This window comes from Mesoplodon bidens, assembly GCF_964165515.1.
Source record: "Mesoplodon bidens genome assembly, chromosome: 2".
Classification (NCBI taxonomy): domain Eukaryota; kingdom Metazoa; phylum Chordata; class Mammalia; order Artiodactyla; family Ziphiidae; genus Mesoplodon; species Mesoplodon bidens.
Genome location: NC_138177.1, coordinates 86,795,204 through 86,822,293, shown reverse-complemented (window position 1 = coordinate 86,822,293; position 27,090 = coordinate 86,795,204). Strand labels below are relative to the sequence as shown.

General features: G+C 49.4%; 1 protein-coding gene across 2 annotated transcripts; it reads left to right on the top strand.

The window, feature by feature from the left end:
• Positions 1-3,000: 3,000 nt before the first annotated feature.
• MOV10 (Mov10 RNA helicase) lies at positions 3,001-26,971 on the top strand. Of its 2 annotated transcripts, XM_081225933.1 has the most exons (21): positions 3,001-3,073; positions 3,178-3,395; positions 16,220-16,423; positions 16,672-16,907; positions 17,104-17,362; positions 18,976-19,110; positions 19,744-19,912; positions 20,683-20,837; positions 21,102-21,278; positions 21,389-21,536; positions 21,931-22,089; positions 22,344-22,447; positions 22,620-22,717; positions 22,818-23,034; positions 23,840-23,957; positions 24,175-24,366; positions 24,594-24,668; positions 25,788-25,913; positions 25,995-26,083; positions 26,566-26,687; positions 26,776-26,971. In XM_081225933.1, exons 2-21 carry the CDS (start codon positions 3,259-3,261, stop codon positions 26,859-26,861), a joined length of 3,006 nt encoding a protein of 1,001 aa, XP_081082059.1. In that variant the 5' UTR covers positions 3,001-3,073; positions 3,178-3,258; the 3' UTR covers positions 26,862-26,971. The 2 variants fall into 2 exon arrangements, with proteins under 2 accessions (XP_081082059.1, XP_081082058.1); XM_081225932.1 differs by lacking the exon at positions 3,001-3,073 and having other exon boundaries at positions 3,082-3,395.
• The last annotated feature ends 119 nt before the right edge of the window (positions 26,972-27,090 follow it).

Genomic DNA, 27,090 nt, shown 5'->3' with positions numbered 1-27,090 from the left:
GGGAAATCAAAGAAAGAAATTAAGACTGGTAAATATAGAACAAAGCTGGCTGGTCCCATAAGATAAGCTGAGCTAACTAAAATTCTCGCTTGAACAGAGTATATATTAAAAAACAGAGTAGGGAATTCCCCGGTGGTCCAGCTGTTAGGACTGCATGCTTCCACTGCAGGGGGCACGGTTTCATTCCCTGTTCCAGGAACTAAGATTCCACAAGCTGTGCAGTGCAGCCAAAAGCAAAAAAAAAAACAACAGGGTAGATCTAAGCCCTCTGAGGGCAGAAACCAAATGTATCAAAAAACATTCTTACGTATATTGACTCATTTACTGTGGTTATGTTCTGTAAAGTTGCCAGCAAACACTGAATTAGCACATATTGAAACATGGCTCCTAGAGGAGATACAGAGTTAGGTTCCTGCAAGCTTCTGGTCACAACATTTTTGTCAACCAATCAATACATAATCTTGGTTTATATGTTTTTATTTAAATCACCTTATTTAATATTCATTTTTATTCATTAACAGTGAACTCACACTGACAGCTAATGCTATCATAGGAACTTAACATGGGAGTTTTCTCTGTAAGGGACATCACAGCCTTCTTAGGAATACTAGGCAGCGTTTCAGCACTACATAGGCTTGGGGACCATTTTAAGCAGTGAAATCAACAAAAAAGCACAAAAAACGTGACCACAAAATAGACCACGAAAAGGATTTTTATTATATGAGCCTGAAACAAGAAAGCAGGACATGGCCTTGTTCCACTTCAGTGTGCATGGGAACATACACATTGGGCAACTCAAATTTTTTTTGCCACTCTGCACATCCACAGATGACTACAAAAGTGCCGCAAATATTGATTGGGGGGTTCCTAATTTTAGTGAGTAGGTGAATTTGAAAATACAAAATCTGCAAATAACGAGGCTCAGCTGTACCTGCCACAGCCATTCCTTTGGTCTGTGGTAGATTGACCAATTTCAGCATCTCAGTTTAAGGGCTGTTTCTAGTTGCCTTAAAGTACAGTCTTACCGGAATACATAAAGTTAGAGACAATTCAAATGCTGAATTGCAGAATCCAAGTAACTACAGAGTAACGAGAATTTTGAAAAAAACAGGGCTTTTAACATTCTTCTCCAAAGTATGGTTATCTTCGGAGGCTCTAGGTTTGTTCCAGTAATGTCATTGGCCAGAGTTAACTTTCAGATTGCCTTCAGTGCTTATTTAGTCCCAAACTAAAATCAACCTTACTACTTTAAAGTCAGATACTTATAAGTACAGATGGATTTGGGGAAGGCTTCAGGAAAGTGAGACTTGAGCTGGTTTGTGAAAGGTGGGAAGGAAGACCATTCTAGCCATCTAGACAGTCACATGTGAAAATAACGATTACAACTCCAAGGGAAGTGGATTTTTCCAGACGAAACTGGTTTATAGAGGTTCCCTTGTAACAAAAGCCACATAACATCACATTTTCACCCATGTTTTTACTATACTACAGCTATTTGTGTATGTTTTGTGATCCAGGAGACAGGCATAATTAGAGCAGTGGGAGGTTATGTACTCAGGAATAATGGGGGCTTAGATTTGTGGATCAGAATGGAGCCAGGATATGGGGATATATGTATACATATAGCTGATTCACTGTGGTATACAGCAGAAACTAATACAACATTGTAAAGCAATTATACTCCAATAAAGATGTTTTAAAAAAAAAAAAAAAAAGAATGGAGCCAGACATTCAGTTTGGGTATGGTGGGTGATTGATAGGTTTTTGAAATGGTAAGTAACAATGCAGTTCTGAGGAGTTCACTCTCTTTAATACTCAGGCCTCGCCAGATAATTGGGGGAGAAAAAAGATAAAATCTTTGGCTACATTCCTAGTATTTCCCCGTACTTTGAATAAGCAATTTCTAAGACAAGATTTTCCCCTGTTCTGTTTTCCCCCCTCCCTGTAGCTTTGGTTCCCACTGACATTGAATTTCCTGTTGCTAAAGCCTGTTTTTCTTGGCTTTAGTTGCTTGTTGGCCTGGGAAAAGGTACTGGGGTAGCCCAACTGGAGCATGATCTGGGTTCTGGGCATTCTTCACACTAGGTTAGACAGAGCGTGTGGCTTCCTACAGGGAATTACTTCAGAGAACAGCACCACCTTGGATATATTTGGAACTCTGGTATTTTTGTTTAAAGATTTTTTTACTGTAACTTTTATTATCTTTGCTCCATCCTAGTGTATGTGTTTTTGTTATTCAGAAGATAAATAGATGCTGAGGCTTGTTTTAGGTTTGTTCTTGTAGCCCTACCCCCTTTAGTTTGTCTTAACAGTCCGTCTTCTGAAACTTCTTTTACTTCTCTTCTCTTCCTGGTACTGATGCTGTAGCTATTAACCATTTATTGCCTAACATAACAGTCTCTTGCTCTCAAGAAGCTAGTATTTTGATGACTAGGGCAACCCTTAGGTAAATACTAGTAACAATTAAAGAGTAATACAGACTGGAGTGCAATTAAGTGCCCAAATATGTGGCTTAAGCCTCTCCACATAACGAAGCCTATGTGACAGAGAAAAGTAATGACTCTTCGTCCCAGCGGAGCCCCTTTTCCCTCCCTCCCACGCGTACTCACCTTTATCAGAGACACTTGGTTCTTTCCCCCCAAACTTCTTGGCTCTTACGCCTTCCTCCAAGCGTCTGAAACCCCGAGAAGGGAAAATGGGGCAGGGAGGGGGGCGTGCCGCTCGCTTCCGTACTTGCCTGTGTCCCAGGCTCTCTGGGGGAGGTGTTAGACGAGCCGCCCCAGTCCAGCTGCAGCCGACCCAGGTCCCAGTCCCTGCCCTTTGCTCCCCTGCTTTTCAATAAGTCCCGAAGTCCTGGGAGGTGGGCGTGGGAGTAGCCCAAGCTGAGACTAGGAAGTCCTCCCGGACGGTTCAGGGGGCCCCAGGCGATAGCCACGTTCGGATTCTGGCTGGAAGCCAGGGGAGGGAGCTTGGGGTAAGGGGAGGGCCCTGAGGGAGGGGTCAGACTCCTTAGGAAAGAGTTAATGGGAAGAGGGGGAGGGGATAGGACGAAGAGACCGAAGGGAAGGCTCAGGTAGGAAAAGAACGGAGGAGGGAAGCCTGGTGGGGGGAGAAGGGAGCCTGCAGGATCAGAGGTCAGAGTTAGGGGGTTTCTCCCCTGCTGCACCCTCATCCTAGGGCCGCCAACTTCCCGCCGCGGCGGCGACTTTCAGTTTCATTTCTACGAACCCTCCTGCCTGGGCCGCAGTCGCCGCCGCGATGCCCAGTAAGTTCAGCTGCCGGCAGCTTCGGGAGACGGGCCAGAGATTCGAGAATTTCCTGGTCGATCGGGGACTGGACAGGGAGACAGATCGCGAGCGGTTGCGGACCATTTATAACCAGGACTTCAAGACCAGGTACGGGCCGGCCCACTCCCCGGCCCCAAATCGCGGGCCCAGCTTGCCGCCACGACCCCGGCGGCGGGGCCACCCTTCCCGCCCCGGGGCGCGGAGGGACGCAGCTCCCCCAGTGGCTCCGGCCGGTCCCGGGGCCGCGCAGTCCCCCCTCCCGCTCAGTGCCCACGCCCCGCCCGCGCCGCCAGCGCCGCCCGCAGCCCGCCCGCTCTGCCCGGGCCGGGCCCCTGCGCCGAGTCCCCGTGGAGAGCCTCCCCGTCATCCCGCTCCCCCGGCGGCGCGGGACCAGTCCGGGGAGCCGGGTGCTGCGCCCACGCGCCGCCCGCGGGAACGGGTTGCGGGGGGGGGCAGCGCTCGGAGTGGGGGAGGGGAGCTCAGGAGAGGGCCCATGCTTTGCGGAAGCGCGGGGAGCGAGCTGCCTGCTGGTGCCTACCCCTGCTGCGCAAGCTTTACGGGGACCCCCGCCCCCTCGTCGAGGGGCTACTTCCTCGGTGGTTCACTATCCCAGAGAGCTGAAGAGACGCCGTGTAGCAGGGAGAGTCTCAGGGAGCTCGGGGAAGAAGAAAAGGGCACAAACTGCATACGTACCAAACCTCCATTAGCACCTGTGGCTTCTCCATGGAGACCCGGGCTGGGGCCAGTCTCCTGGAGGCCCCTTCTCATCCTGTGGCTAAAGGCTGTTTGGTCCCCCTTGCCTGTTCCCATCCAAGTGAAAATCAAAGAGACTTCTCTTTCTCAAACCACAGAATTGTGCTTCAAAAAACCTCTATCAACAGGCTGCAGTCTTGGGCCGAAGACCAAGGAACAATTTTAAAGGGATAAATGTAAAGACTTACAGAAATAAACACTGGGTGATGGGAATTTAGGCTTACTAACAGACCTCTTGAAAAAGACCATGGGTTTTCGCACACCAAAAGGCGGATATGGCTGTTACAAGAGCCAAAGAAGTGTTAGACTGTGTTAATAGAAGTGTGGTTTGGGGTGAGGGGCAGGAGGTAAGTGATTCTCCAGATTGACCAGATCATTTCTGGAATATTGTTTTCAGTAATGAGTGTCACGTTTTAAGAGGGACATTAATGAGCTTGAGCAACATCTGAAGAAGGAGCAAAGATGATGATCTGTTTTATGTCCTCACACTGTGCTGGGCACTGTGGGGAATATAAAGAAAAATACACAATCCCAGGGGAGCAGAAGAGGCCATGATATGCATACAGTGTACTACAATAAATGGTAAAATAGCATGACGATTATAATAGAGATAATAAGAAAAATGCTGGAGGAAAGTAAAGAAAGAACAATTACCCTGGAGTCACATCATCAACACTTCACATGCATGAATTCACCTATGTCCAAAAAAATAAGTACAACGTGGCTCTGAACAAAAGTCTACGACTTCTTTTGGCTCTGTTAAAGAGATTATTATTCTTATACTTGTTTAAATGGTGAGGAAGACACTATTTGATTCTGTTGCAGTAGGGGTATTGCAATGGGGAGAGAGATCTAGCTCAATTCTCAATACAGCAAAGACAGCTGGGAATTTATAACCAAGAGCAGAGTGAGGGGGTCATGGATGGAAAATCACTAAGAGGAGACAGTAAGGGGCTGGGGGCGGGGCAAAGTTGAGGCCTAATGCAGAAGACGGTTCAGAGGGGCCTGACTAAAGTTTAGTCAAGGAGAGAGTCTTTGTCATCTCTAAATCAAAGTTACACAATATCTTCCAATACTGGGGGAAAACAGGCTATGTCAGATAACCGCAAACAGTCATATAGAAAACTACCTTTACTGTACATTATGGGTGAATTTAAAGGATTTCAAAAGTCATTTTTTAGTATGTACTTGTTTTTAGGCAAGTAAGATACCACTCCCGTGAAATTATTAGGGAATTCAGTGGAGAAGGTGGCATTGACCTCGGCCTTGGCCTTGAAGGCTAGATATCTTAGTACTTGGAGGAGGAGGAAAGACTAACATGTTGATTCATTCTTTTGTGAAACCCAGTCAAAGAAAGGGGGAAATGTTTGCCTTGAGAAGAGAAAAATTGGAGAGGACAAGGTAGTTATCCCTGAATATTTTAAAGACTGTCCTGGGGGAAAGGATTATACTTTGGTGTCACTCCAGAAGGCAGAACTGGGTTCACTCAACATGGCCCCCTTGAGGAGTTTCCTGGTGGCCTAGTGGTTAGGATTCCGGGCTTTCACTGCCCGGCCTGGGTTTAGTCCCTGGTTGGGGAACTGAGATCCCCGCAAACTGAGCAAACCGAGTGACGCGGCCAGTAAAAAAGGCCGTCTCACCCTCCACCGGGTGGAAGAGATTTCTGTTCTGATTAGAGAGAACTTTCTTATGCTGTGACGTCAACCCTCATCCACCCAATGGGAATTCATTGCTTCTTCCTCTGGGCTCTCATAGCTTATACTTCACTCTTGGTTATAGCCAGATGACACCCTGCCTTGTGTTAGAGCTAGTATGTGACTGTCTCCCCACCAGACTGTAGAGCCTCTGAAGGCAGGGACAGGCCTTTCATCATGTTGGCGCCTTCCCTCAGTCCCCAGCATAGAGCCTTGTATGTAGTAGATGCTCAACAGAAGCTTCCAGAATCTAATTGAGTTAGTAGGTAGAGCTGATCTATACGAGAAAAGGCTGTAGGGGAGGTATAGCAAGTCACCTGGTATCAGGAATTCTGGGGCTCTTCCTCCCCTGGGTGGGATAGGTCCCTTCCAACTAGGTTATTTTATGATGTTATGAAGTGCCCTGTTCCCAACTCTTAACTTTTCCCATCTCTCTTTATTCATTTAGCAAATATATTTAATGGGGGCTCTACTATTTGCTTGGGCCTTGGTTCCTGCCTCTAGAGTGTAGTCTAGGAGGGAGTGGCAGATGTGTAGACAAACATGTCATTCAGTACTACAGGAGCTAGTATCGTGTTTTGATAGCTGGAGTTCAAATCCTGACTCTGCCACTTACTAGTTGCATTTGATTTTGACCAAATTTCTCTAACTTTTAAGTGTTTAAAATACTGCCTTTCTCTCAAGGTTGTATGAGGCCAGAATAAGCTATCACAGGTAAAGCATTTCCCCTGGGTAACAGAGTGCATGGGCTTTGGAAGTGGTAGCTATCATTAACAGTGCTGGTTAGGAGTCTGTTATGGAATAAGTACTGGCATCGTGAAAAGTTTCTTAGCGATGATTCTTGCCTTGGGCAAGAGACTCATTCTTGTATTCAACAAATATTGGCTGAATGCCTCCTATGAACAAAAGCAAAACCGTGTGAATTGCTGTAGATACACAGAAGGAACCTAACTAAGGAAGATGGAGGCAATTAAAACCAAATACTTTTTAATTTCTGTTGTGATAAGTACTTGTGAGAAAGTCTTGGATGATTGAGAGCATATAACATGGAGACCTGACCTAGTCTAGGAACCAGAGGTTTCTGTGAGAAAGTGATGTTTGAGCAGAATCTCGAATGATAAATGGAGTTAGCAGATGTAAAGCAAGGGGAGGGCAGTCCAGACTTAGAGAGTAGCACCTTAAAAGGCTACGGGTGAACTCTCGAGAACAGGGGACAAGAAGCCACAGGGAGGCAGGGGCTGAACTGGGCAGGACCTTGTGGGCCGTGGGGAGGCATTGTGGGTTTTTCTTTGTTTTGTTTCGTTTTTAATCTTAACAGAAACAGGAAAGCACAAAAATTTTCAAAGTAGGAGACTGATAGAATCAGGGTTTTTAGAAAGATCATTCTGGACCTCTATCCACAGTAAAAAATACATTTTACTTTGGGGTCTGGTATACACAGCTTTCACAGAAGGTTTGTGTCCTTGAAACAGTACTTAGCTTCACTCGCTGCCCTCTGATATTTTTTATTCTATTTTACTCCAGTTTTCCAAGTCCTGGTCTTGAGAGTTGCAGCCCACAGCTTGTAAATCCCAGAACTATATGTCCCCTTAAGATCGCTTCCAAATCTTGTTAGGTAGCTAGTCAGACATGAGTGGTCCTGCCCCATCCTGGACAGGGTCATCTTTCCCTCCCCCACCTGGACACTGGTGACGAGAACACACCCAGAGATCCTCCCTTTTTTGGTTAGGGACCGCTAAGTTTCCAGCCAGTTTCACGACCAAGCAAGGTATCAAAAACCCAATGGGGGGGGGCTTCCCTGGTGGCGCAGTGGTTGAGAATCCGCCTGCCGATGCGGGGGACACGGGTTCGTGCCCCGGTCCGGGAAGATCCCACATGCCACGGAGCGGCTGGGCCCGTGAGCCATGGCCACTGAGCCTGCGCGTCCGGAGCCTGTGCTCCGCAACGGGACAGGCCACAACAGTGAGAGGCCCGCGTACCGCAAAAAAAAAAAAACCCACAAAAAACCCAATGGGCTTTCCAAACTGCCATCACCGATTGGCGCAGGCGCACCAAGACCTAAGCGATGACTCAGAGTAACCCAGGGTTCGTTATGCTGTATTTATAATAAATCAGCTTTGCAATTTTTGCCCCGCTGTGGGTGGGGCGTGGCAGTTTTTGCGTAAGCCTCTGTGCGCAAGGAGAAAAGTTACAGAAGCTAAAGCTGTCAATCAACTTGTCAATCAAATGACGCAGGACACAGGGAGGGACTTTTCACCACTCTAAAAACCAACCCTATGCTCACTGCAGGGCTGCTTCTGGTTCCCAGACAGCCCTCTCTCCTCCCTTCTTGAGAGGGTACTTTTGCTTCGCCTAAAAACTGCTGCTGCTTGAAACTTCTCTGTCTCTTGATTGAATTCTTTCCCTCAAGAGGACAAGAACTGAGGAATGGCCGTTCTACCGGTAACAATCTGATACTGTATTCTGAAATACCATTCCTCGGGCTAGTAGGCTTTCCTGAACTGGGTCTAAACGATTAGTAATTTTTCACCCAACAAACAACAGGGGGCAGGACTTTACAGACCAAGGATGTCCAACGGTGGCAGAAAAGTCTGGAAGGAGGTGCAGCAGTACAATAGCTGGGAATGGCTGAGGTGCCATTTAGAATGGATGTGGGGTGGACCTGTTCTTCAGTTTCTTCTCTAAAATGGGGGGATAATAGTTGCTACCTCAAAGGGTTGTTGTGAGGAGTAAATGAGAAAATGCAAGTAGCTACTTAGAACAGCACAAAGTAAGTGCTCAATAAATGTTTTCTGTTGTTGATGATGTTATTGTGTTGTTGATGTGTCATTTTTAATTGTGGTGCATCCACGTGGGGCATATTAAAGGGTTAGACTTAGTCGGGAGACATTATCTGACTTGTGTTTGTTGAAAACTCCTGCAGACTCTTAGGGGATGGACCAGGAGAGGAGGTGTGAAGTCAGAAGCAGGAGGAACAGTTCATAGCGCTTGGCAAAATGATAAGATCATCAAGCAGTTCACAGAAGAAATATAAATGACTAATAAACAGAAGGAAAGATACTTGATTATATTAATGATCAGGGAAATGCAGATTTAAACAAGATACCATTCTTTTCCTTACCAGATTGTCAAAAATTTAAAGGATTGAAGATTTCTGATGTTAGGGTCTGGGAAAGGGTTCTCTCAAATTCTTATTAGTGAGAATGTAAGTTTGTACAACTTCTTTGGAGGACAGTTTGGCAAAACTTATCAAAGTAAAGATTCATTATTCTCTTTGACCCAGAAGGATGGTTATTGTAACATTTGAAATAGCCAAAAATTGTAGGCAGCCTAACTGTCTATCACTGAACAAATAGTTAAGCACACCACAATGCATTCATACTGTGCTATCCTTTGCAGCCATTCAAAAGAGGTGGCTTGGTAAAATGTCATGGAAGGCTGTCCATGGTGGTGAAAGAAGTCTGTTGTAGAATAGTATGTGTAGAACACAAAAAATCTGTGTAATTAAAAATGTATTTTTTTAATTCATAGAAAAGGGCCTGGAAAATATATATATCGAACAGTTAAGCAGGTAGTTGGGAGTGAGAGCCCTTAGTGTTTTATGCTAGGTAATTGCCCTGTTTAAATATTTTTTAATACCTTTGGTAACCACTCTTTGACATCTCTTTATGCATGCATACTGTCATCCCTTGATATTCGAAAGGGATTGGTTCCAGAACCACGTCACACACACGCACACACACGCACACACACACACACACACACACCCCACCCTGCCGATTCCAAAATTTGAGGGTGCTCTAGTCTCTAACATAAAATAGTGTGGTATTTGCATATAACCTCTGCAGCATATTCTTCTGGGTTTCTTTAATCACCTCTAGATTGCTTATAATACCGAATACAATGTAAATGTTAGGTAAATAGTTGTAAATACAATGTAACTGCTATGTAAATAGTTTCTGGTGCGCAACAAATTCAATTTTTGCTTTTTCCAACTTTCTGGAAACTTCTTTTTCCAAATATTTTTGGTCTGTGCTTGGCTAAATCCTCAGATTCAGAACCCCTAGATAAGGCAGGCCTGACTCTAGTTACATCACACCTATGTAAGTTTACCAACATGGGATCATGATGATCTAATCCTTTTTGTCGTGGACCCCTCTCATATCAGCATCCCACTCCGATTTCCACATTCTGCTCCACACTCAGGTAACTCATATCAATCAGGGTTTGTTTGTTTGTTAGTTATTGTTTTATTTTAAAAAGATCATGTTATACACATTTTCCATATCCTGATTTTCTTATTCATCAATACATCGTGGAAATGACTCCTAATTGTCTGGTATATTCTTCTAATGCATTGTTGGGTTTTTTGCCAACATTTTGTTATGACAAATTTCAAACATAAAGAAAAGTTGAAATAATTTGACAGTGAACAATCATATATCCTTGTTACTGAACACAAGTTGGTGTGCCCCACGCACAGTGAGGCCAAACAAACCGAACCGTCAGAGTCTGGAGCAGAGAAAGGTTTACTACAGGGCCAAGAAGGAAAACAGGTGGCTTGTGCAGCTCCCCGATGTTTTTAGGGAGAAGTTTTAATAGGCAAAATCTGGGATGAGAGCTTCTAGGTGTGTGACTTTCTTCTGTTAGGTTGGTGGTGAGGTAAGCAGTGTGGTGCTCCAGGAATCTTGTGCTCAGGGTGAAGTTACTGTCGTCCACCTGGGTGGTGGCCTAAGTTCCTACAGAACTCCAAGGTATTGTTATGTATATTCCTTGAGGAGGAACCAGGACCCTGCCCCAAGGCTGCACTATTGTTTCTTGACTTCAACCCCCTTGTTTCTGCATTCCCTCCTTCCCTGATTAGCAACTGTTTGAATCTGCCTTTTGGAACTCTGGGAAGGTAAAGGGGGCTGAATGAAGCTTATTTCTACAAACAAGAAACAAGGGGCACAGAAAGACTTTTGTGCCACAGGATCCTGCTCGGTTTCACCTCACCTGGACTTGTTAATTTGCATTTGACACATGCCTGCCCATCGATCTATCCATCCAGATAGATAGATAGATAGATAGATATATCCCCGGCATATGGGGATCTTAGTTCCCTGACCAGGGATGAACCCATGCCCCGGTATTGGAAGTGGGAGCCTTAACCACTGAACCACCAGGGAGTTCCCCATCTAGCTATATTAATTTTTTGATGCATTTCAAAGTAAGTTACAGACATCAGTATAATTCACCCCTAAACACGTCACCATGATCATTATTAACTATAACAGTTCAAAATTTGTTTATGATATACATATATATATATATATACATATATATATATATATATATTTTTTTTTTTTTTGGCTGCACCTCACAGCTTTTGGGATCTTAGTTCCCCAACCAGGGATTGAACTCACGCCCTTGGCAGTGAAAGTGTGGAGTCCTAACCATTGGACCACCAGGGAATTCCCATGTTTACGATTTTTTTTTTAAGTATAATTTACCGACAGTGAAATAGACAAATTTCAAGTGTACTGTTGTGAGGTTTTTGGTTTTTTTTTTTTTTTGCGTTACGCGGGCCTCTCACTGTTGTGGCCTCTCCCCTTGCGGAGCACAGGCTCCGGACGCACAGGCTCAGAGGCCATGGCTCACGGGCCCAGCTGCTCTGTGGTATGTGGGATCTTCCCGGACCGGGGCACGAACTCGTGTCCCCTGCATCGGCAGGCGGACTCTCAACCACTGCGCCACCAGGGAAGCCCTGTTGTGAGTTTTAACAATCCATATACCTGTGTGCAACCCCCTATCAAGATATATGATGTCACCCCAGAAAGTTCCCTCATCTCCTGTCCTGTTTAGTCCTCACCCTTACCCACCCAGAGGCAACCACTGCTCTGATCTTGTATTTTTTCTGAGATAGTACCTGTTCTAGAATTTTATGTAATGGAATCAGATAGTATGTAGTATGTACTCTTTTGTGTAAGGCATCTTTCACTCAGCATAATGTGTTTGAGATTCACCCATGTTGTTGTATCAGTAGTTGCTTTTTACCACCGAATATAAATCACAGGGACTTCCCTGGCGTTCCAGTGGTTAAGACTCCATGCTTTCAATGCAGGGGCCTGGGTTTGATTCCTGGTCAGGGAACTAAGATCCAACATGCTGCACGGTGCAGCCAAAAATTTGTGTGTGTGTGTGTGTGTGTGTGTGTGTATCAATCATAGTTTGAAGGACAGTGTTTTCAGTTTGGGGCTATTTTGAATAAAACTGCTATGCACATTCTTGTACAAGTCATTTTGTGGACATATATTTTCATTTTTCCTGGGATATACCTAGGGGTGGAATTGTTGGGTCATAGGATAGATAATGTTTACTTTTTTTTTAAATCTTGGGCAAGTTGCTTAACCCCTTTTGGTGGTGGCAGCAAAGTCTTCTGGACTGGTCTTCTGGTGTGACCTTGCCTGGGGTTAGGCTGTCCAAGTTTGGACAAGATATATAACCTGACACTTAACATTCCAAGCCATTGCACAGCAGTGCGGTGTGGCAGCCAGAGGTTCCATGTTTGCATTGTTATCTATTTCATCTATAAAATAACAGTCTGGGATTATTTGATACTTCTTTTACCCATTCTCCCAGCAAGTACTTATTGAATAAATACCAGTGCTAGGTCTACAGTAGATGTTATAGTCGCATTACTTTCTTAATGAATTTTTATTCCATGCATAATATAGTAATATATTCTTTTCATTAAAAATCAGAACATTACATTATATGTTTGGTTTTACAAGAAACTATCAGACCCTTTTCTAAAGTGATTGTACCATTTTGTGTTCCAGCCAACAAAGCACGAGCGTTCTGGTGTTTTTGTATCCTTGTCAGCATTTGTTGTTGACAGCCTTGTAAATTTTAGTCATTTGAATGGGTGTGATGCACTCTTTTTAATGGTTGTGTAATCTGTAGTGTGGGTGTTTACAGCTTATTCAGCTATCTCCCTATTTATGGGCATTTGTTTCGTTTTCAATTCTTGGCCACTGAGAATGACTCTACAGTAAGCATCCTTGCACATATGTTCTTATATGTTGGTACTTTTCTTTTCCATGGGATACATTCTCATGAATTAAAGGATACCTGTATATCAGATGTTAGGAGATATTGCCAGATTGTTTTCCAAAAGGTTGTAATACTTCACCTTTCTACCAGCAGTGTATGGGAGTTTTCTTTTCCACATAGCAACACGTGTTGTGCCTATTTTCCTTTTTTATCAGTCTAATGGAAATGAAATGATACCTCGTTTTTACTGTAGTTTGCATTTCTCTACTTTTAGAGCATCTTTTCATACTTCTGGGTCATTGGAGTTTGCTCTTTACGTTGAATATTCAGTTTTTCTATTGTTCATTTTTTTTCCCCTAGAAATCTAGGTGACTAGATGTGTAAAAGAACTGGTGCTTTTTTCAACTAGTATGTACTAAGTTTGTGATTTAAAAAAAATTTTTTTTTAATTTTTTATGACTGTCACCTTAGACCAGGTGAATTTGGGTAGTAGTAATAGATGTGAGGTATAATTTGAAAGCTACTTAGGTGGTAGCACCTATAGTAGAAGTTGCAAAACTTGTAAAGTTGAGTTCCTCCTGCCCATGTGTCCATGCAGAAGCTTCCAAAGATAGGAGATTTCACCTTAAAACTGTGCTTTGGACTTCTCTTAAAAGCCAGATCTGGCCATCTTGGGCCTGCATTCCCTGCTGGCAATGTCTGTCTGGAGATGAGTAGAGGTTCCCCCCTTTAGACAGGACTTGTGCTCCTGGGTTTGTCCAGTCCCCTCAGGGTTCCGTTGCCTCCCCAGCACTAAGCTGAGAGCTCCAGGGCATTTCAGAGGACCTGCACTTTTCTTGTAGTAGATTATAGTATATTAGTGTAAGAAGGACATGTGTAGGACTACACATGTCCTTCTTACACTAAGGACTCAAAAATGGGACTGTACAGGTGCCTGAGATGGCTGCAGGTATCAGATACCCGTGGAGTCTGGCAGCTGTCAGCATTTGAGTGTGTGCCTGATCCATGGAATTTAGTGACTCACTGACCAGGGGACCCGGGGGGAAAGTTTCTGATGACGCCCTGATTTCAGTCCCTTTGCCTGGACCCCTCAGCAGCGTTTGAGCCTGATACCTGATTCTCCTCCCTCTCTTAGTGGTACCTGCTGTTTTCTCTTCCTCCCTGGGTTATTCTGGCCTCAGGTGTTCTCAGACTACTCACACTCTCTGGTTGTAACTACTACCTGACGTCTCCCTAATATTAAGCTCTGCTTTGACTTTAGCCTGAGTTCTCAGCCTCTGATTCATGGAGCTAGCTGCCTCCAGACCACGGGGATCTCAGACTGACCATGTCCACACTCAAATGTTGTCAGCCCTTCCAACCTCCTCCTCCTCTTGTTTTTACCTCCTATCTCAGGAATAGTTCCTGAAGCCAAGCCATTGGTTTGGGTGTTGTCCTCGACTCCTTCCCTCTTCCCAGCCTCCATTCCCTCTCCTGTCCAAAGCCAAATTCTGCTAATGTTATATTCTCAATATCAGATCTGTCCCCTCTTCTATCCTCACCACTGCCTTGTTTGGGCCCTTGTCATCTTTTAATTGGACGATTGCAATGGCCTTCTTCTAACTGGTCTCCCTGCCTACAGTCTTGCCTCCAGCAAATCCATCCTCCAATCCTGATGCCTGAGTGATCTGAAATGCAAATATGATCTTGCCACTCCCCTGCTTAAAACCCACCAACGGGGTGGTTCTGTAACCACAGTGTAGCCTCTGGTGCAGGCTGAAAGTAAGTTGCTACTCTTACTACTACTGCTACTATTAGTACTACTATTGCTACTAATAGGATACTAATAATAGTAGCTAACATTTCCTGAGCATTTTCTATTGTGTTTTCAAATGATTTATTATCTCTTTAAGGCAAATCAGAGCCGATTCAAAGTTTTCTGAATGGTATCACTCATTTGCTTGGGGGGAGGGAGAGGGGCAGAGTTATAGGCAGGGGGCACCAGGGAAATGTCCGTAACCATAAATGATCTTATATATGCTAGTGAGTGACCATGCTGATTGAGCCTTAACAGTTAAATAGGCATTACCATGGTTCCTAGGAGCTAGGATTTCCTTTCATTCCCTACAAAGCATGGAGGGTGGGTGGTCTGCTGTCCAGATCTTGAATGTGTCCATGAAGTGTGTCGCATGTGGGGATGTCCTCTGGCTCTTGGGTACCAGTAAAGGAGGAGAGCTTCTGGCCTTCAGGGTCAAGTGCAGGCTTCATGGCTTGGCATGCAAAACTATGCAAGACCTGGTCCCTGCCCGCCTCTGCTGCCTCCAGCCAATCCCTTCCTTGCACTCTTCACTCTAGTACAACCAGACGGGGTGTGATACTAATCAGAGCGCACCTTACTGAGATCTTATGTGCCAAGCACTGGGCTAAGTGGACACCACAGTGTCCGTCTCTCATGTAATCCTCACAGCCACCCCGGGAGATGAGTCTGCCGTTATCCCCATTTTATAGAGGAGCAAAGTGAGGCTCTGCGAGGTAACCGAGATGGCTCAGCTAGTGGCAGAGTGGGCGGTCCCCCCAGCCTCTCGGCACGTGTTCTCAGTAGACGCCCCGCTCCTCGGCTCACGCTCTGTGCTACCCCCTGCGCCTGAATGACACCCATTCAGCCTTCAGGACTCAGTTCTGACGCCGTTTCTTGGGGAAGCCGCCAGGGCTGAGCCCCACCCCGCTGAGCTCCCGGCAGCGGGCTGGAACGAATGTGTTCTGTCTGTGCTCCTCGAGGCCTCTTTGAAGCCCCAGCATCTAGCGCAGTGTCTGGCACATAACAGGTCTCTGTAAGCGTTTGTTGAGCGGACTAAACTGAATTCCAGGCGCTGAACCTCGAGGTTGTTGTTCTTCTGACCAGTTTTCCCTGTCTTCACCTTCTCTAGGCCCAAACAAGCTATTTGATCTCTGGAGAAGGATCCTTTCCCTCCTGCTTGGGTTCCACCTGCACCCTATGACTTCAGGGGGAAACTGCTGTCTGATCAGCCACCTTGCCCACACACCCTGGACATCTGTACTCTCTGCCCCTCTCTCACTCCTCACCAGTGGGCTGGACCCCGAATCCACCCCCTGAATCAGCTTCTTCGGCTTCCCCCTCAGCTTTAGCTCTTTCCGCTTCAGTGTTTGTATCTTTTCTGTCCCAGATTGCCCCTGCCCCCCACCACAAATCTTCCTTTCTCTCTCTCTTCCCTCAGTCCTCCAATTCAATAGCCCATCGTTGGGCTGTTCTCCTTAGAAGTGCACCGTCCACCACCTGCTGTTTTAAACGACCATATTTTGTCTTGAGGGGGTCCCACTGCCTTCCCTGAAAACGTTAAAAATTCCTGCCATCCCCAGCCCCATCCTGTCCCGCACAGAGCGGCCCTCAGACGCCCTCCCCCAGCTTGCCACCCCCGTCCCTCACTCCCCAGTCTCCTCTGCTCCCGGCAGCTTTGGGACCCCCGCCCCTGGCTTCTCCTCCATGCTGTATGGAATGAAGATTGCCAATCTGGCCTACGTCACCAAGACCCGGGTCAGGTTCTTCGGGCTCGACCGTTGGGCCGACGTGTGGTTCCCAGAAAAGAGGAGAATGAAGCCGGGGTCGGAGATCAGCAAACACCACAAGTCGCTGCTGGCCACGATCTTTTATGACAGGTGTGTGACGGGGTGGGGGACGTGTCTGGCTGCGGGGAGAGGCGGTTGCCTCCGCTTGGGGTAAGGCTCCATCCTGTAAGGATTGGGGGAAGGGCAGGAAAGGAGCTAATTGGCCTGGGGGAGGGGGTGGGATTCCTGAGCACAGCTGGCACTTGGCCAGCCTCCCCAAGCCTGTAACTTTCTCCAAGGGCAACCCCAGGCTTGGCTGCTCAGGCTCCAGCCGAGCTCTTGACTTCCACTCTCCCCAGGGCTGAGTATCTCCACGGGAAGCATGGGGTAGACGTGGAGGTCCAGGGGCCCCATGAAGCCCGAGATGGGCAGCTCCTTATCCGCCTGGATTTGAACCGCAAGGAGGTGCTGACCCTGAGGCTTCGGAATGGAGGAACCCAGCCTGTCACCCTCACCCACCTCTTCCCATTCTGCCGGACCCCCCAGTTTGCCTTCTGCAATGGAGACCGGGAGCTGCCCTGCCCACTGGGCCCTGGTGAGTGGGTTCCCAAAGGAAAGAGCCTCTGGTGGACAGAGTCCTGCCCTAGGAAGGTCTGATGCTTCAGGAACGTGCTGTTGGCTGGCCCGTGGGCTCCTACCTTGGGATGGGGCTTTGGGGGGGAATGTCAGGGTTGCGGTGCTGGTGGGAGGGTCCCTTCTCCACCCCGACTCACTCAGCCATCCTCTCCCAGGTGAATGCTATGAGCTCCATGTCCACTGTAAGACCAGCTTTGTGGGCTACTTCCCAGCCACCGTGCTCTGGGAGCTGCTAGGACCTGGGGAGCCAGGCTCAGAAGGAGCTGGCACTTTCTACATTGCCCGCTTCTTGGCCGTCGTGGCCCACAGCCCCCTGGCAGCACAACTGAAGCCCACGACTCCCTTCAAGCGGACCCAGATCACTAGAAACCCTGTGGTGACCAACCGGATAGAGGAAGGAGAGAGACCCGACCGGTAAGTCCTCCCTCCAACCCAGTCCTGGCTGGGGGTGTCCGAACACCACAGTGTGAGCCCTTGGGAAGAACACAGAGCCCCCTTTCCTAACTGTGAGTTCTTAATTCCTCCAGACCTCAGAGACCTTTTCTGTCTAGGAAGAAAAGCAGATATGAGGACAGTGTGAAAAAATTTCAAGTATTTTTGACTATATGATGGATTATCAGTCAGCCAAGGTGGACACGTGTCTCTCGCTCTCTCTCTCTCCCTCTCTTTTTAAACAGCTTTATTGAAACAATTCATATACCATACGATTCACCCATTTAAAGTGTACAATTCTGTGCTTTTTTTAGTATATTCACAGATATGTGCAACCATCACCACAATCCATTTTAGAACATTTCATCACCCCCAAAAGGAGCCCGTACCCTTTAGTTATCACCCCTTTTGCTCCCCATTCCTGTCCCCCAGCCCTAACCAGCTACTCATCTACTTTGTGTAGATTTCCCTCTTCTGGACATTTTATATGAATGGAATCATATACGTGTAAACAGCTCTTTTTGACATGTCCAGGTGTTCACAAAATACTGAGCAAACCGTAAGACCATTGTGCTCTTTCTGTTAAAAATATGTGTGTAAAAAAAAAGAAAAAAAAAAGTGTGTGTAGGGGAATTCCCTGGTAGTCCAGTGGTTAGGGCTTCGAGCTTCCACTGCAGGGGGCATGGGTTCGATCCCTGGTCAGGGAACTAAGATTCTGCATGCTGTGCAGCACAGCCAAAAAGTTAAGTGAGTAAGTAAGTAAGTACGTAAGTAAAAATATATGTGTATAATACAATTTGACAAAGAAAAATGTCTGGAAGGCTACATACCAAAAGGTTAACGTTGGTTATCCCTGGATGGTGAGAATGTTGTTTATTTACTCATTTATTTATTACCTGTTTTCTGAATTTTTTTTCCTCTGGTGAACATATATTGTTTATATACATACCAATATGCATATATATGTGTGTGTATATACTTTTTTTTTTTTTTTGCCACACCACGCAGCTTGTGGGATCCTAGTTCCCTGACCAGGGATTGAACCCGGGCCCCCTGCAGTGGACGCACAGAGTCCTAACCACCGGACCACTAGGAAATTCCATATATATATATATATATATATATATATATATATATTTTTTTTTTTTTTTTTTTTTTTGTGGTACGTGGGCCTCTCACTGTTGTGGCCTCTCCCGTTGCGGAGCACAGGCTTGGGACGTGCAGGCTCAGCGGCCATGGCTCACAGGCCCAGCCGCTCTGCGGCATGTGGGATCCTCCCGGACCGGGGCACGAACCCGCGTCCCCTGCATCAGCAGGCGGACTCTCAACCACTGCGCCACCAGGGAAGCCCATATATATATATTTTTTTAATGCTTCCAAGTATCATGCTTTCCAAAAACGAGGATGGTCCAACCTTGGCGTGAGCAGCCTCATGAGACAGTGAGTCCTGTCTCCTAGGGCAAAGGCTGCCGACCCCCTTCAGCAATAGTGTTGAAGCAGAGCCTTGTGCTTCCTCCAGGGAGGGGCCTTCTCAGAGACTCTGAAGGTGAAGGGTCTCTGTGTTTGTAATAGCTTTTCTTCTCTCCCTCCTGCAGTGCTAAGAGCTATGACCTGGAGTTAAGTATGGCACTGGGAACATACTACCCACCCCCCCGCCTCCGGCAGCTGCTCCCCATCCTTCTTCAGGGAACAAGTATCTTCACTGCCCCAAAGGAGATTGCTGAGATCAAGTAAGTACCACCCCTCTGCACCCTTTGTGCTGCTTTATATGTTTCTTTTCCACTGGCTTCTTCCCACTGCCCTATGCCTCTGTCCTCAGCCTCCTGTGCTCAGTTCATTCATCCCCTTACTGAGCACACGCCACGTGCCAGACACCATTCAAGGTGAATCACTCACATGATGGCCCTGACATCCTAGTTGGGGAAAGTGAGCATCTGTCATCTTATTTTGTGTAGTGATGAGTGCTATGAAGAACTAACTAAAAGCAGGGTAAGGGGGTGGGCTGTGCTATTTTGCAGAGGGCAGCTAGTCCTGGCCTCTTTGAGGAGGTGACGTTTGAGCAGAGAATGACATTTGAATGAGGTGATGGTGTGAGTAATAGGAGGATCTTGGAGAAAGGACGTTCCAGGCTCCAGGATCCACAGTGCAAATGCGAGTCAGGTCTGAGCTTGGGGAGCAGGGGCTCCCTTCTTGGAGGCCTCTACCCCCATCTGCTTCTCTGCCCTTCTAGTCTTCCCCGATTCCTGATGTCTTCATAGTCCCAGAGCTGCAGAGGGAGAGGGTGGATGCTCCCGGACATGGGGGCTGCCTGACCCATCCCATTCCCATCCCCTCCCTCCAACCCCCCCACCCATCACTGCCAGGGCCCAGCTGGAGACACCCCTGAAGTGGAGGAACTACGAGGTGAAGCTCCGGCTGCTGCTGCACCTGGAGGAGCTGCAGATGGAGCATGACATCCGGCACTATGACCTGGAGTCAGTGCCTATGACCTGGGACCCTGTAGACCAGAACCCCGGGCTGCTCACGCTGGAGGTCAGGGGTTGGATCGGTAGCGGGGAGGATGGACTCAAGTTAGCCAACCCACAGGCTGTGGGAAGAACAAAAGGAAGATGAAGTTTTTCCTGTCCCAGAGGGCTCAGCAAGTTGCCGAGTGGGCATCTGGGCCCCAAAAGAGGTGTCAGAGCAAGGCAATAGGGAGGACTGGGGTTTTAGTCTAGACTTTGCTACCACTGGCTGTGTGACCTTGGGCAAGTCTTTTGCTATCTCTGGGCCTTAGTTCCCTCACCTGAAAAGCATGGAGCTGGACTAGAGAATTCTTAGAGCCCTCTCCAGCTCTCAGATGTTGAATGGGTACATCTAAGCCCGGAATTACACACGAGAATGGATGCCTGCACACTTATGCTGAGAAAGGCACTCAGTGAGAAGGGACGACAGGTGAGGATGATCAGGGAAAGTTTCCTACAGGAACTGAGTTTTGAACAAGATTTTAAAGGCAGAGTAGGAACAGAGCTGGCCAAGAGGGCAACCGGACTTTCTGGGAAGCTGGCCTCCAAGTCTTGAAATCATTCTCTGGAGGGTTTCCAGGATTCCTGGGCTCAGCATCTCTGAGCACCTTGGGCAGACTTGTCCCTTCTTCATCTCCCCTGACTCTTGCCCTGTCTGGCAGAAGAGGAAAGAGGCAAAGCTCCTTGAACCTGGGGTAGAGGGTAGATCCTCAGAACTTGTGTCTCTGTTGGGGTCTGGAGTGGGCCCTCCACTGGCCATCTCCGGGTTAGAAGCTTGCTGCTGTTCGTGCCCCATAGGTTCCCGGGGTGGCCGAGAGCCGCCCCTCAGTGCTGCGGGGTGACCACCTATTTGCCCTCTTGTCCTCTGAGACACACCAGGAGGACCCCATCACCTACAAGGGCTTTGTGCACAAGGTGGAACTGGACCGGGTCAAGCTGAGTTTTTCCACAAGGTAGGTGTTGGGGGGATCCTGAGCTACAGGAAGGTCTACAGGTGTCCCGGAGGCCAAGGGAGGAGGGTGTTTCTCCTCAGAGTGAGTGGGACCCCAGGGACAGGGCAGGGTGACCCTGAGATGCCTCACCATCTTCCTCTCCTGGAGGATTGCTTGGAGGTCTGGGAAAGGGAGTGGAGTTGGAGTAGATGGAGAGAGTCCTGGCCTTTTATTGCCCACCCCCTCAATTGGAATTCTTCCCCCTCTCTCTCCCCCTTCCCAAAGCCTCCTGAGCCGCTTTGTGGATGGGCTGACCTTCAAGGTGAACTTCACCTTCAACCGCCAGCCCCTGCGGGTGCAGCACCGTGCCCTGGAGCTGACGGGTCGCTGGCCGCTGTGGCCCCTGCTTTTCCCTGTGGCCTCTCGTGGGGTCCCGCTGCTGCCCTCAGATGTGAAGCTCAAGTAAGACTGTGGGCAGGGGCTCTGGGGCCACTTGGAGTGTGGGTGTAGGGGACGGGGTCAGGGAAGCCTCTGGGACGCGGACAATACCGTGTTTGTGGCCCCTCCGCTAGGCTGTACGACCGCAGTCTGGAGTCCAACCCGGAGCAGCTGCAGGCCATGAAGCACATTGTTATGGGCACCACCCGCCCCGCCCCCTACATCATCTTTGGGCCTCCAGGCACTGGCAAGACTGTCACCTTAGTGGAAGCCATCAAGCAGGTGGGGCCTGAGCGTAGAACCGTGGCCTACACTCTGACTCCCCCCGGGACAAAGCAGTTGTCCCCAGGTTCTGGTTCCTTCCGGCTCCCTGAACGCACGCCCCCGAACTGGCCTCGAGGGCCAGTGTGGCTGTCGAGCACGGCGTGCAGCTTGGGTACTGCACGTCTCAGTCACCATAGCCTTGTATAATTACGGCAGCAGTTTTCCAGCATTAAAGGGCTGCTGGACTAGCAGGGGGCTGCCGATCTGAACTTGCCTTTTGAGTCACCCCCTCCCTCAGCAATGGGAGGCAAATGCCACACTGCGCCAGCCTGAGTCACAGGCATGTTTCTCCCTCTCCCCTCCCCCTGGAGACCAGAAGCTGCTTCTCACACTGTGCTCATCCCCACCCCAGGTGGTGAAGCACTTGCCCAAAGCCCACATCCTGGCCTGTGCTCCGTCCAACTCGGGGGCCGACCTTCTCTGTCAGCGCCTCCGGGTCCACCTGCCCAGCTCCATCTACCGCCTCCTGGCTCCCAGCAGGGATATCCGCATGGTGCCTGAGGACATCAAGGTACTTGGGGAAGGCAGGGACCAAGGGGTGGCTGGTGCTGCTCTGGGTAGACGCTGGGGCCAGGAAACTAGGAGACCTGGATTCTGATACTCGCTGTGTGACCTTGGGTGGGTCAGGACTGCTCTCTGGGCTTCAGTTTCCCTGTGTGTAAAGTGAGAGAGATAAATAAAATTGCCTGGGGGGTGCCCAGACCCAGAGCGAGGGTGAGAATGGAGGTGGAGGTAAGCTGACTCCCCTCCCTGCACAACCCTCAGCCCTGCTGTAACTGGGATGCAAAGAAGGGGGATTACGTGTTTCCTTCCAAGAAGAAGCTACAGGAATATCGTGTGTTAATTACCACGCTCATCACTGCCAGCAGGTGGGAAGTGTGTGTGTGTGCATCTCTTAAATTGTGTGTTAAGAGGTAGCGGGCTGGGGAAATGGGGAAGAATGGTGCCTGGGTATTTGCGGGGAGGGCCAGCTTGGGGGAGCATTCAGGTTTGGTAGTTGCGTGCCTGGATGTGACCCCTGCCTGGCCTGACACCTCCCAGGTTGGTCTCGGCCCAGTTTCCCATCGATCACTTCACACACATCTTCATCGATGAGGCTGGCCACTCCATGGAGCCAGAAAGCCTGGTGGCCATATCAGGTGAGGGGCTCAGGGGCGGGGAGGCTGCGAGTGTGTCACCCCACATGGCATCGGGGAGGTCCCACCACACACCTTTCTCCTCATGCTACCCATCTCCCAGGGCTGATGGAAGTCAAGGAAGCAGACAATCCAGGAGGGCAGCTGGTGCTGGCAGGAGACCCTCGGCAGCTGGGGCCTGTGCTGCGCTGCCCACTGACCCAGAAGCATGGGCTGGGGTACTCACTGCTGGAGCGGCTGCTCACCTACAATGCCCTGTACAAGAAGGGCCCTGATGGCTATAACCCCCAGTTCATAACCAAGCTGCTACGCAACTACAGGTATCCCGCACCCTCTGTGTCATCCCCTGCCTTCACACCCCCTGCAAGCGCAGCTGGCGGCTCCATCCCACAGTCCTCAGAGGCTGCGTGATGCAGAAAGACTATCAGCTAGAAGGTGGGAGTTCTTCTCCCCAGTCCCGTCCCTGCTCCTCCAGTTGCTTATCTGTACCTTAGGGGATGGTCAGTGGCTCCTAGACCCTGGAATATATCTGACTCTGGTCCCAGGTGAAGTTTCTAGGCATCCAAGGAGAAATGAGAAAAACAGGGACAATGTATTTTTTCATAAACCTAATGGTTATTCCAGTTAAAGAGCTATGTTTCCTTTAGTCAGTGAGTTCATATCTCTAAAATGCTCAGATGAGTTCCTACATCTTTAGTTCCTTAGATGAGTCCACTAGGAATTCAACAAATGTTAGCTGTTGTGTTAGTACTGCTGATATTTTTGGATTTAGCACATTATCTCATCCAATAATGGCGATAGTAGGTGATTCTTGCTTTTGTATTGTCCTTCCTTGACAAAATTGAAACTTGAGAATGGGCCCCTAATTTCTTGGTGTTTTCATTTAAATTTGACTGGTCTATGAAATCTGTGGATTGGATGTTCAGCCACATTTGGTTCTGATTTCTGTGGTTAACAGTGCCCAGCAAGCAGCAAAAACTGTAGCTGAATGAGTCTGCTATGCAGTGGGCAGAAAGACAGGAGGATAGTGTGTGTGAGTTCCAGGCAGGTGGAGCGGAGGTCCCTGAGGGCGGGGCAGAACTAATCCGCCCCCTGGTCTTGCTCTTCCTTCCTCCTGCCTCCCAGGTCTCACCCCACCATCCTGGACATTCCTAACCAGCTGTATTATGAAGGGGAGCTGCAGGCCTGTGCGGACGTTGTGGACCGAGAGCGCTTCTGCCGCTGGGAGGGTCTGCCTCGACAGGTGAGGCTGAGCGGGGCCGGGGCTCAGGCTCCTACCCCTGTACCCCAGCCTCCGTCTTACTGAGGGTGCTGGGTAGCAGGAGGCTCTGAGTGGAAGCCACGAGCCCCTCCCTTTGTCACCTAGGCCTGGGATCCCCCACTCCCTGGAAGGGTTTGAGGGTGGGAGGGAAGGGAGGCAGGGAGGTCCAGCTGAGGGTTTCCCCTGACTCCGTGTCCAGGACTTTCCCATCATCTTTCACGGCGTAATGGGCAAGGATGAGCGTGAAGGCAACAGCCCGTCCTTCTTCAACCCCGAAGAGGCTGCCACGGTGACTTCCTACCTGAAGCAGCTCCTGGCCCCCTCCTCCAAGAAGGGCAAAGCCCGTCTGAGCCCCCGAAGCGTGGGCGTCATCTCTCCATACCGGAAGCAGGTCAGGTCCTCAGTTCCCATCAGGGGTGGGTCCCCCCAGATGGTACCTCCTTAGCCAGACCACTAGGCAGAGGGTCCAGCTCAGGCCTCCGCTGGCCCCATATCTCAAAAGAGCACAGAGGTCAGCTGCACCTCCCTCTTTGCCCCCCAGCTCCCTGGCCTCCTGCCTGGCACCCTCTTGCACTGGTGTAATGGCATGAGAGAAAGGCACCTGTCCCCATCTTCCAGGTGGAAAAAATTCGTTACTGCATCACCAAACTTGACAAGGAGCTCCGGGGACTGGATGACATCAAGGACTTGAAGGTGACCCTCACCACTGTTTCACATTCCCTCCCTGACTTCTGTCCCCCTCGCTTCCCCACTTCCAGACACCTCCTCGGGTCCCTGCCCCACTGCTGCAGGCCAGCCCAAGTCCCTGCTGCACCCTCGCTGCCTGAGACAAACTTGGGCTTTCCCCAAGCCTCTCACTCCTGGAGATCCCAACTTGTAGGTCTGGGATGGGACCAGGAAGCCCGCATGTTTAGCAAGCACATCACATGATTCTTATGATCAGGCTGGTTTAAGGTCTCTGCCCTAAGGATAAAGTCCAGACTCCCCAGCCTGCCTGACCTGTCATGTGATGATGTCCCCACTCACCTCTCCCACCCTCTGAGTCAGTCGGCAGCTCAGTTCTTTCTCAGATAAGAATCACCTGGAGAGCTTTTAGTGCTGCCAGCGCCAGGCCTCCACCCAACCAATTAACACAGCTATCTGGGGGCAGAGCAAGGGCATCAGGTTTTTTTACGGGATCCTCAGGTGATCTCCCGTGCAGCCAGGGTTGACACCCAGGGCTTTAAGAGTTAGAGGGCTCTCCCATGGAAATTCTGATTCTGGTTTTTTGTTTTTTGTTTTTTGTTTGCGGTACGCTGGCCTCTCACTGTTGTGGCCTCTCCCGTTGCGGAGCACAGGCTCCGGACGCGCAGGCTCAGCGGCCATGGCTCACGGGCCCAGCCGCTCCGCGGCATGTGGGATCCTGCCGGACCGGGGCATGAACCCGTGTCCCCTGCATCAGCAGGCGGACTCTCAACCACTGCGCCACCAGGGAAGCCCCTAAGGTTACATATTTTTAACAAGTACTGAGTGATTATCTTCAGGAAAGTTTGAAAAACACTGCTGAGTTATTGTTCTTTGCAGTCCTGTTTTCTTTGCTTTTAGAACCCTTTCGAGCCCCCACCCCTTTAACTGGATTCAGCCTTCAGGTTTCAGCTTCCATGGCACTACCCTGTCCTCTTTCCTGCCCAGCAGGACACTGGCTCACTCCACGGTGACAGTTGCCCTCAGGCTCACTGAGGCGAGGCGGGGCTGGTCCCTGGGTCCCCCACTGCCTCCCTCCCCATTAGGTGGGCTCTGTGGAAGAGTTTCAAGGCCACCCCTCCCCTCTAGGTGGGCTCCGTGGAAGAGTTTCAAGGCCAGGAGCGCAGTGTCATCCTCATCTCCACCGTGCGGAGCAGCCAGAGCTTTGTGCAGTTGGATCTGGACTTTAACCTGGGTTTCCTCAAGAACCCCAAGGTTCGGGGGCTGGGGGGTGGCAGGGACTCCTCCTTCCTGAGGGCCCTTCCCTGCTGTGACCCCAGCACTTCTTCTTATCAGAGGTTCAACGTGGCTGTGACCCGGGCCAAGGCTTTGCTCATCGTGGTGGGCAACCCGCTCCTGCTGGGCCACGACCCCGACTGGAAAGTGTGAGCATCCCACCCGCAATCCCTCCTGGTGGCCACAGCCCCCAGCCTAGGACGGCTGTAGTTTTATGAAGCACACTTGGGGCTCAGTTAATCTTCCAATCTGTTTATCTTTTTTTTTTTTTTTTTTTGTGGTACGCGGGCCTCTCACTGTTGTGGCCTCTCCCGTCGCGGAGCACCGGCTCCGGATGCACAGGCTCAGCGGCCATGGCTCACGGGCCCAGCCGCTCTGCGGCATGTGGGATCTTTCCCGGACCGGGGCACGAACACGTGGTGTCCCCTGCATCGGCAGGCGGACTCTCAACCACTGCACCACCAGGGAAGCCCCAATCTGTTTATCTTAACAATATTCCCATTTGCCAAGGTTAAGTAACTTGCCCCAAGCCACAGGCCCCGTGTGCAGTACCAAGGCTGGGCCTCCAGCCTCTGCTGGTACTCAGCCAGCCTTGTGCAGCTGTGAGTGTGAATGTCCCTGTACCCCACAGATTCCTAGAGTTCTGTAAAGAAAACGGGGGGTATACCGGGTGCCCCTTCCCTGCCAAACTGGACCTGCAGCAGGGGCAGAACTTACTCCAGGGTCTGAGCAAACTCAGCCCCTCTACCTCAGGTATGGCTGGGCCAGGGTGGGCTAGGTGGGGGGACAGTGCTGAGGGAGGATGTAAGTTACTAACAGAGCTGGCCTCCTCTCTTTATAGGACCCAAAAGTCACGACTGCCAGGCGCGGGAGGATGAAGGGGGCCTGCCCCTGCAAGTGGAGCCCGAGTGGAGGAATGAGCTCTGAGGACCGCCCACCCGACCCTTCCCCTGCTGCTAACATCAAGCTGCTAACAATTGGGGGAAGGGGGAGGAAGTAAAACTGAAGAAAAAAAAAAGCTTATTCTATGCAAAAGCCTCCTTGTCTCTTAAGCCTGGCCCCAGCTTCCTGAACTCCCAAGATGACCTCACAAGGGAGGGTGGGACCGTCACACCAGCCCAGGGCCATACCCCTCCCTCTGCCCCCCCCCCAAGGA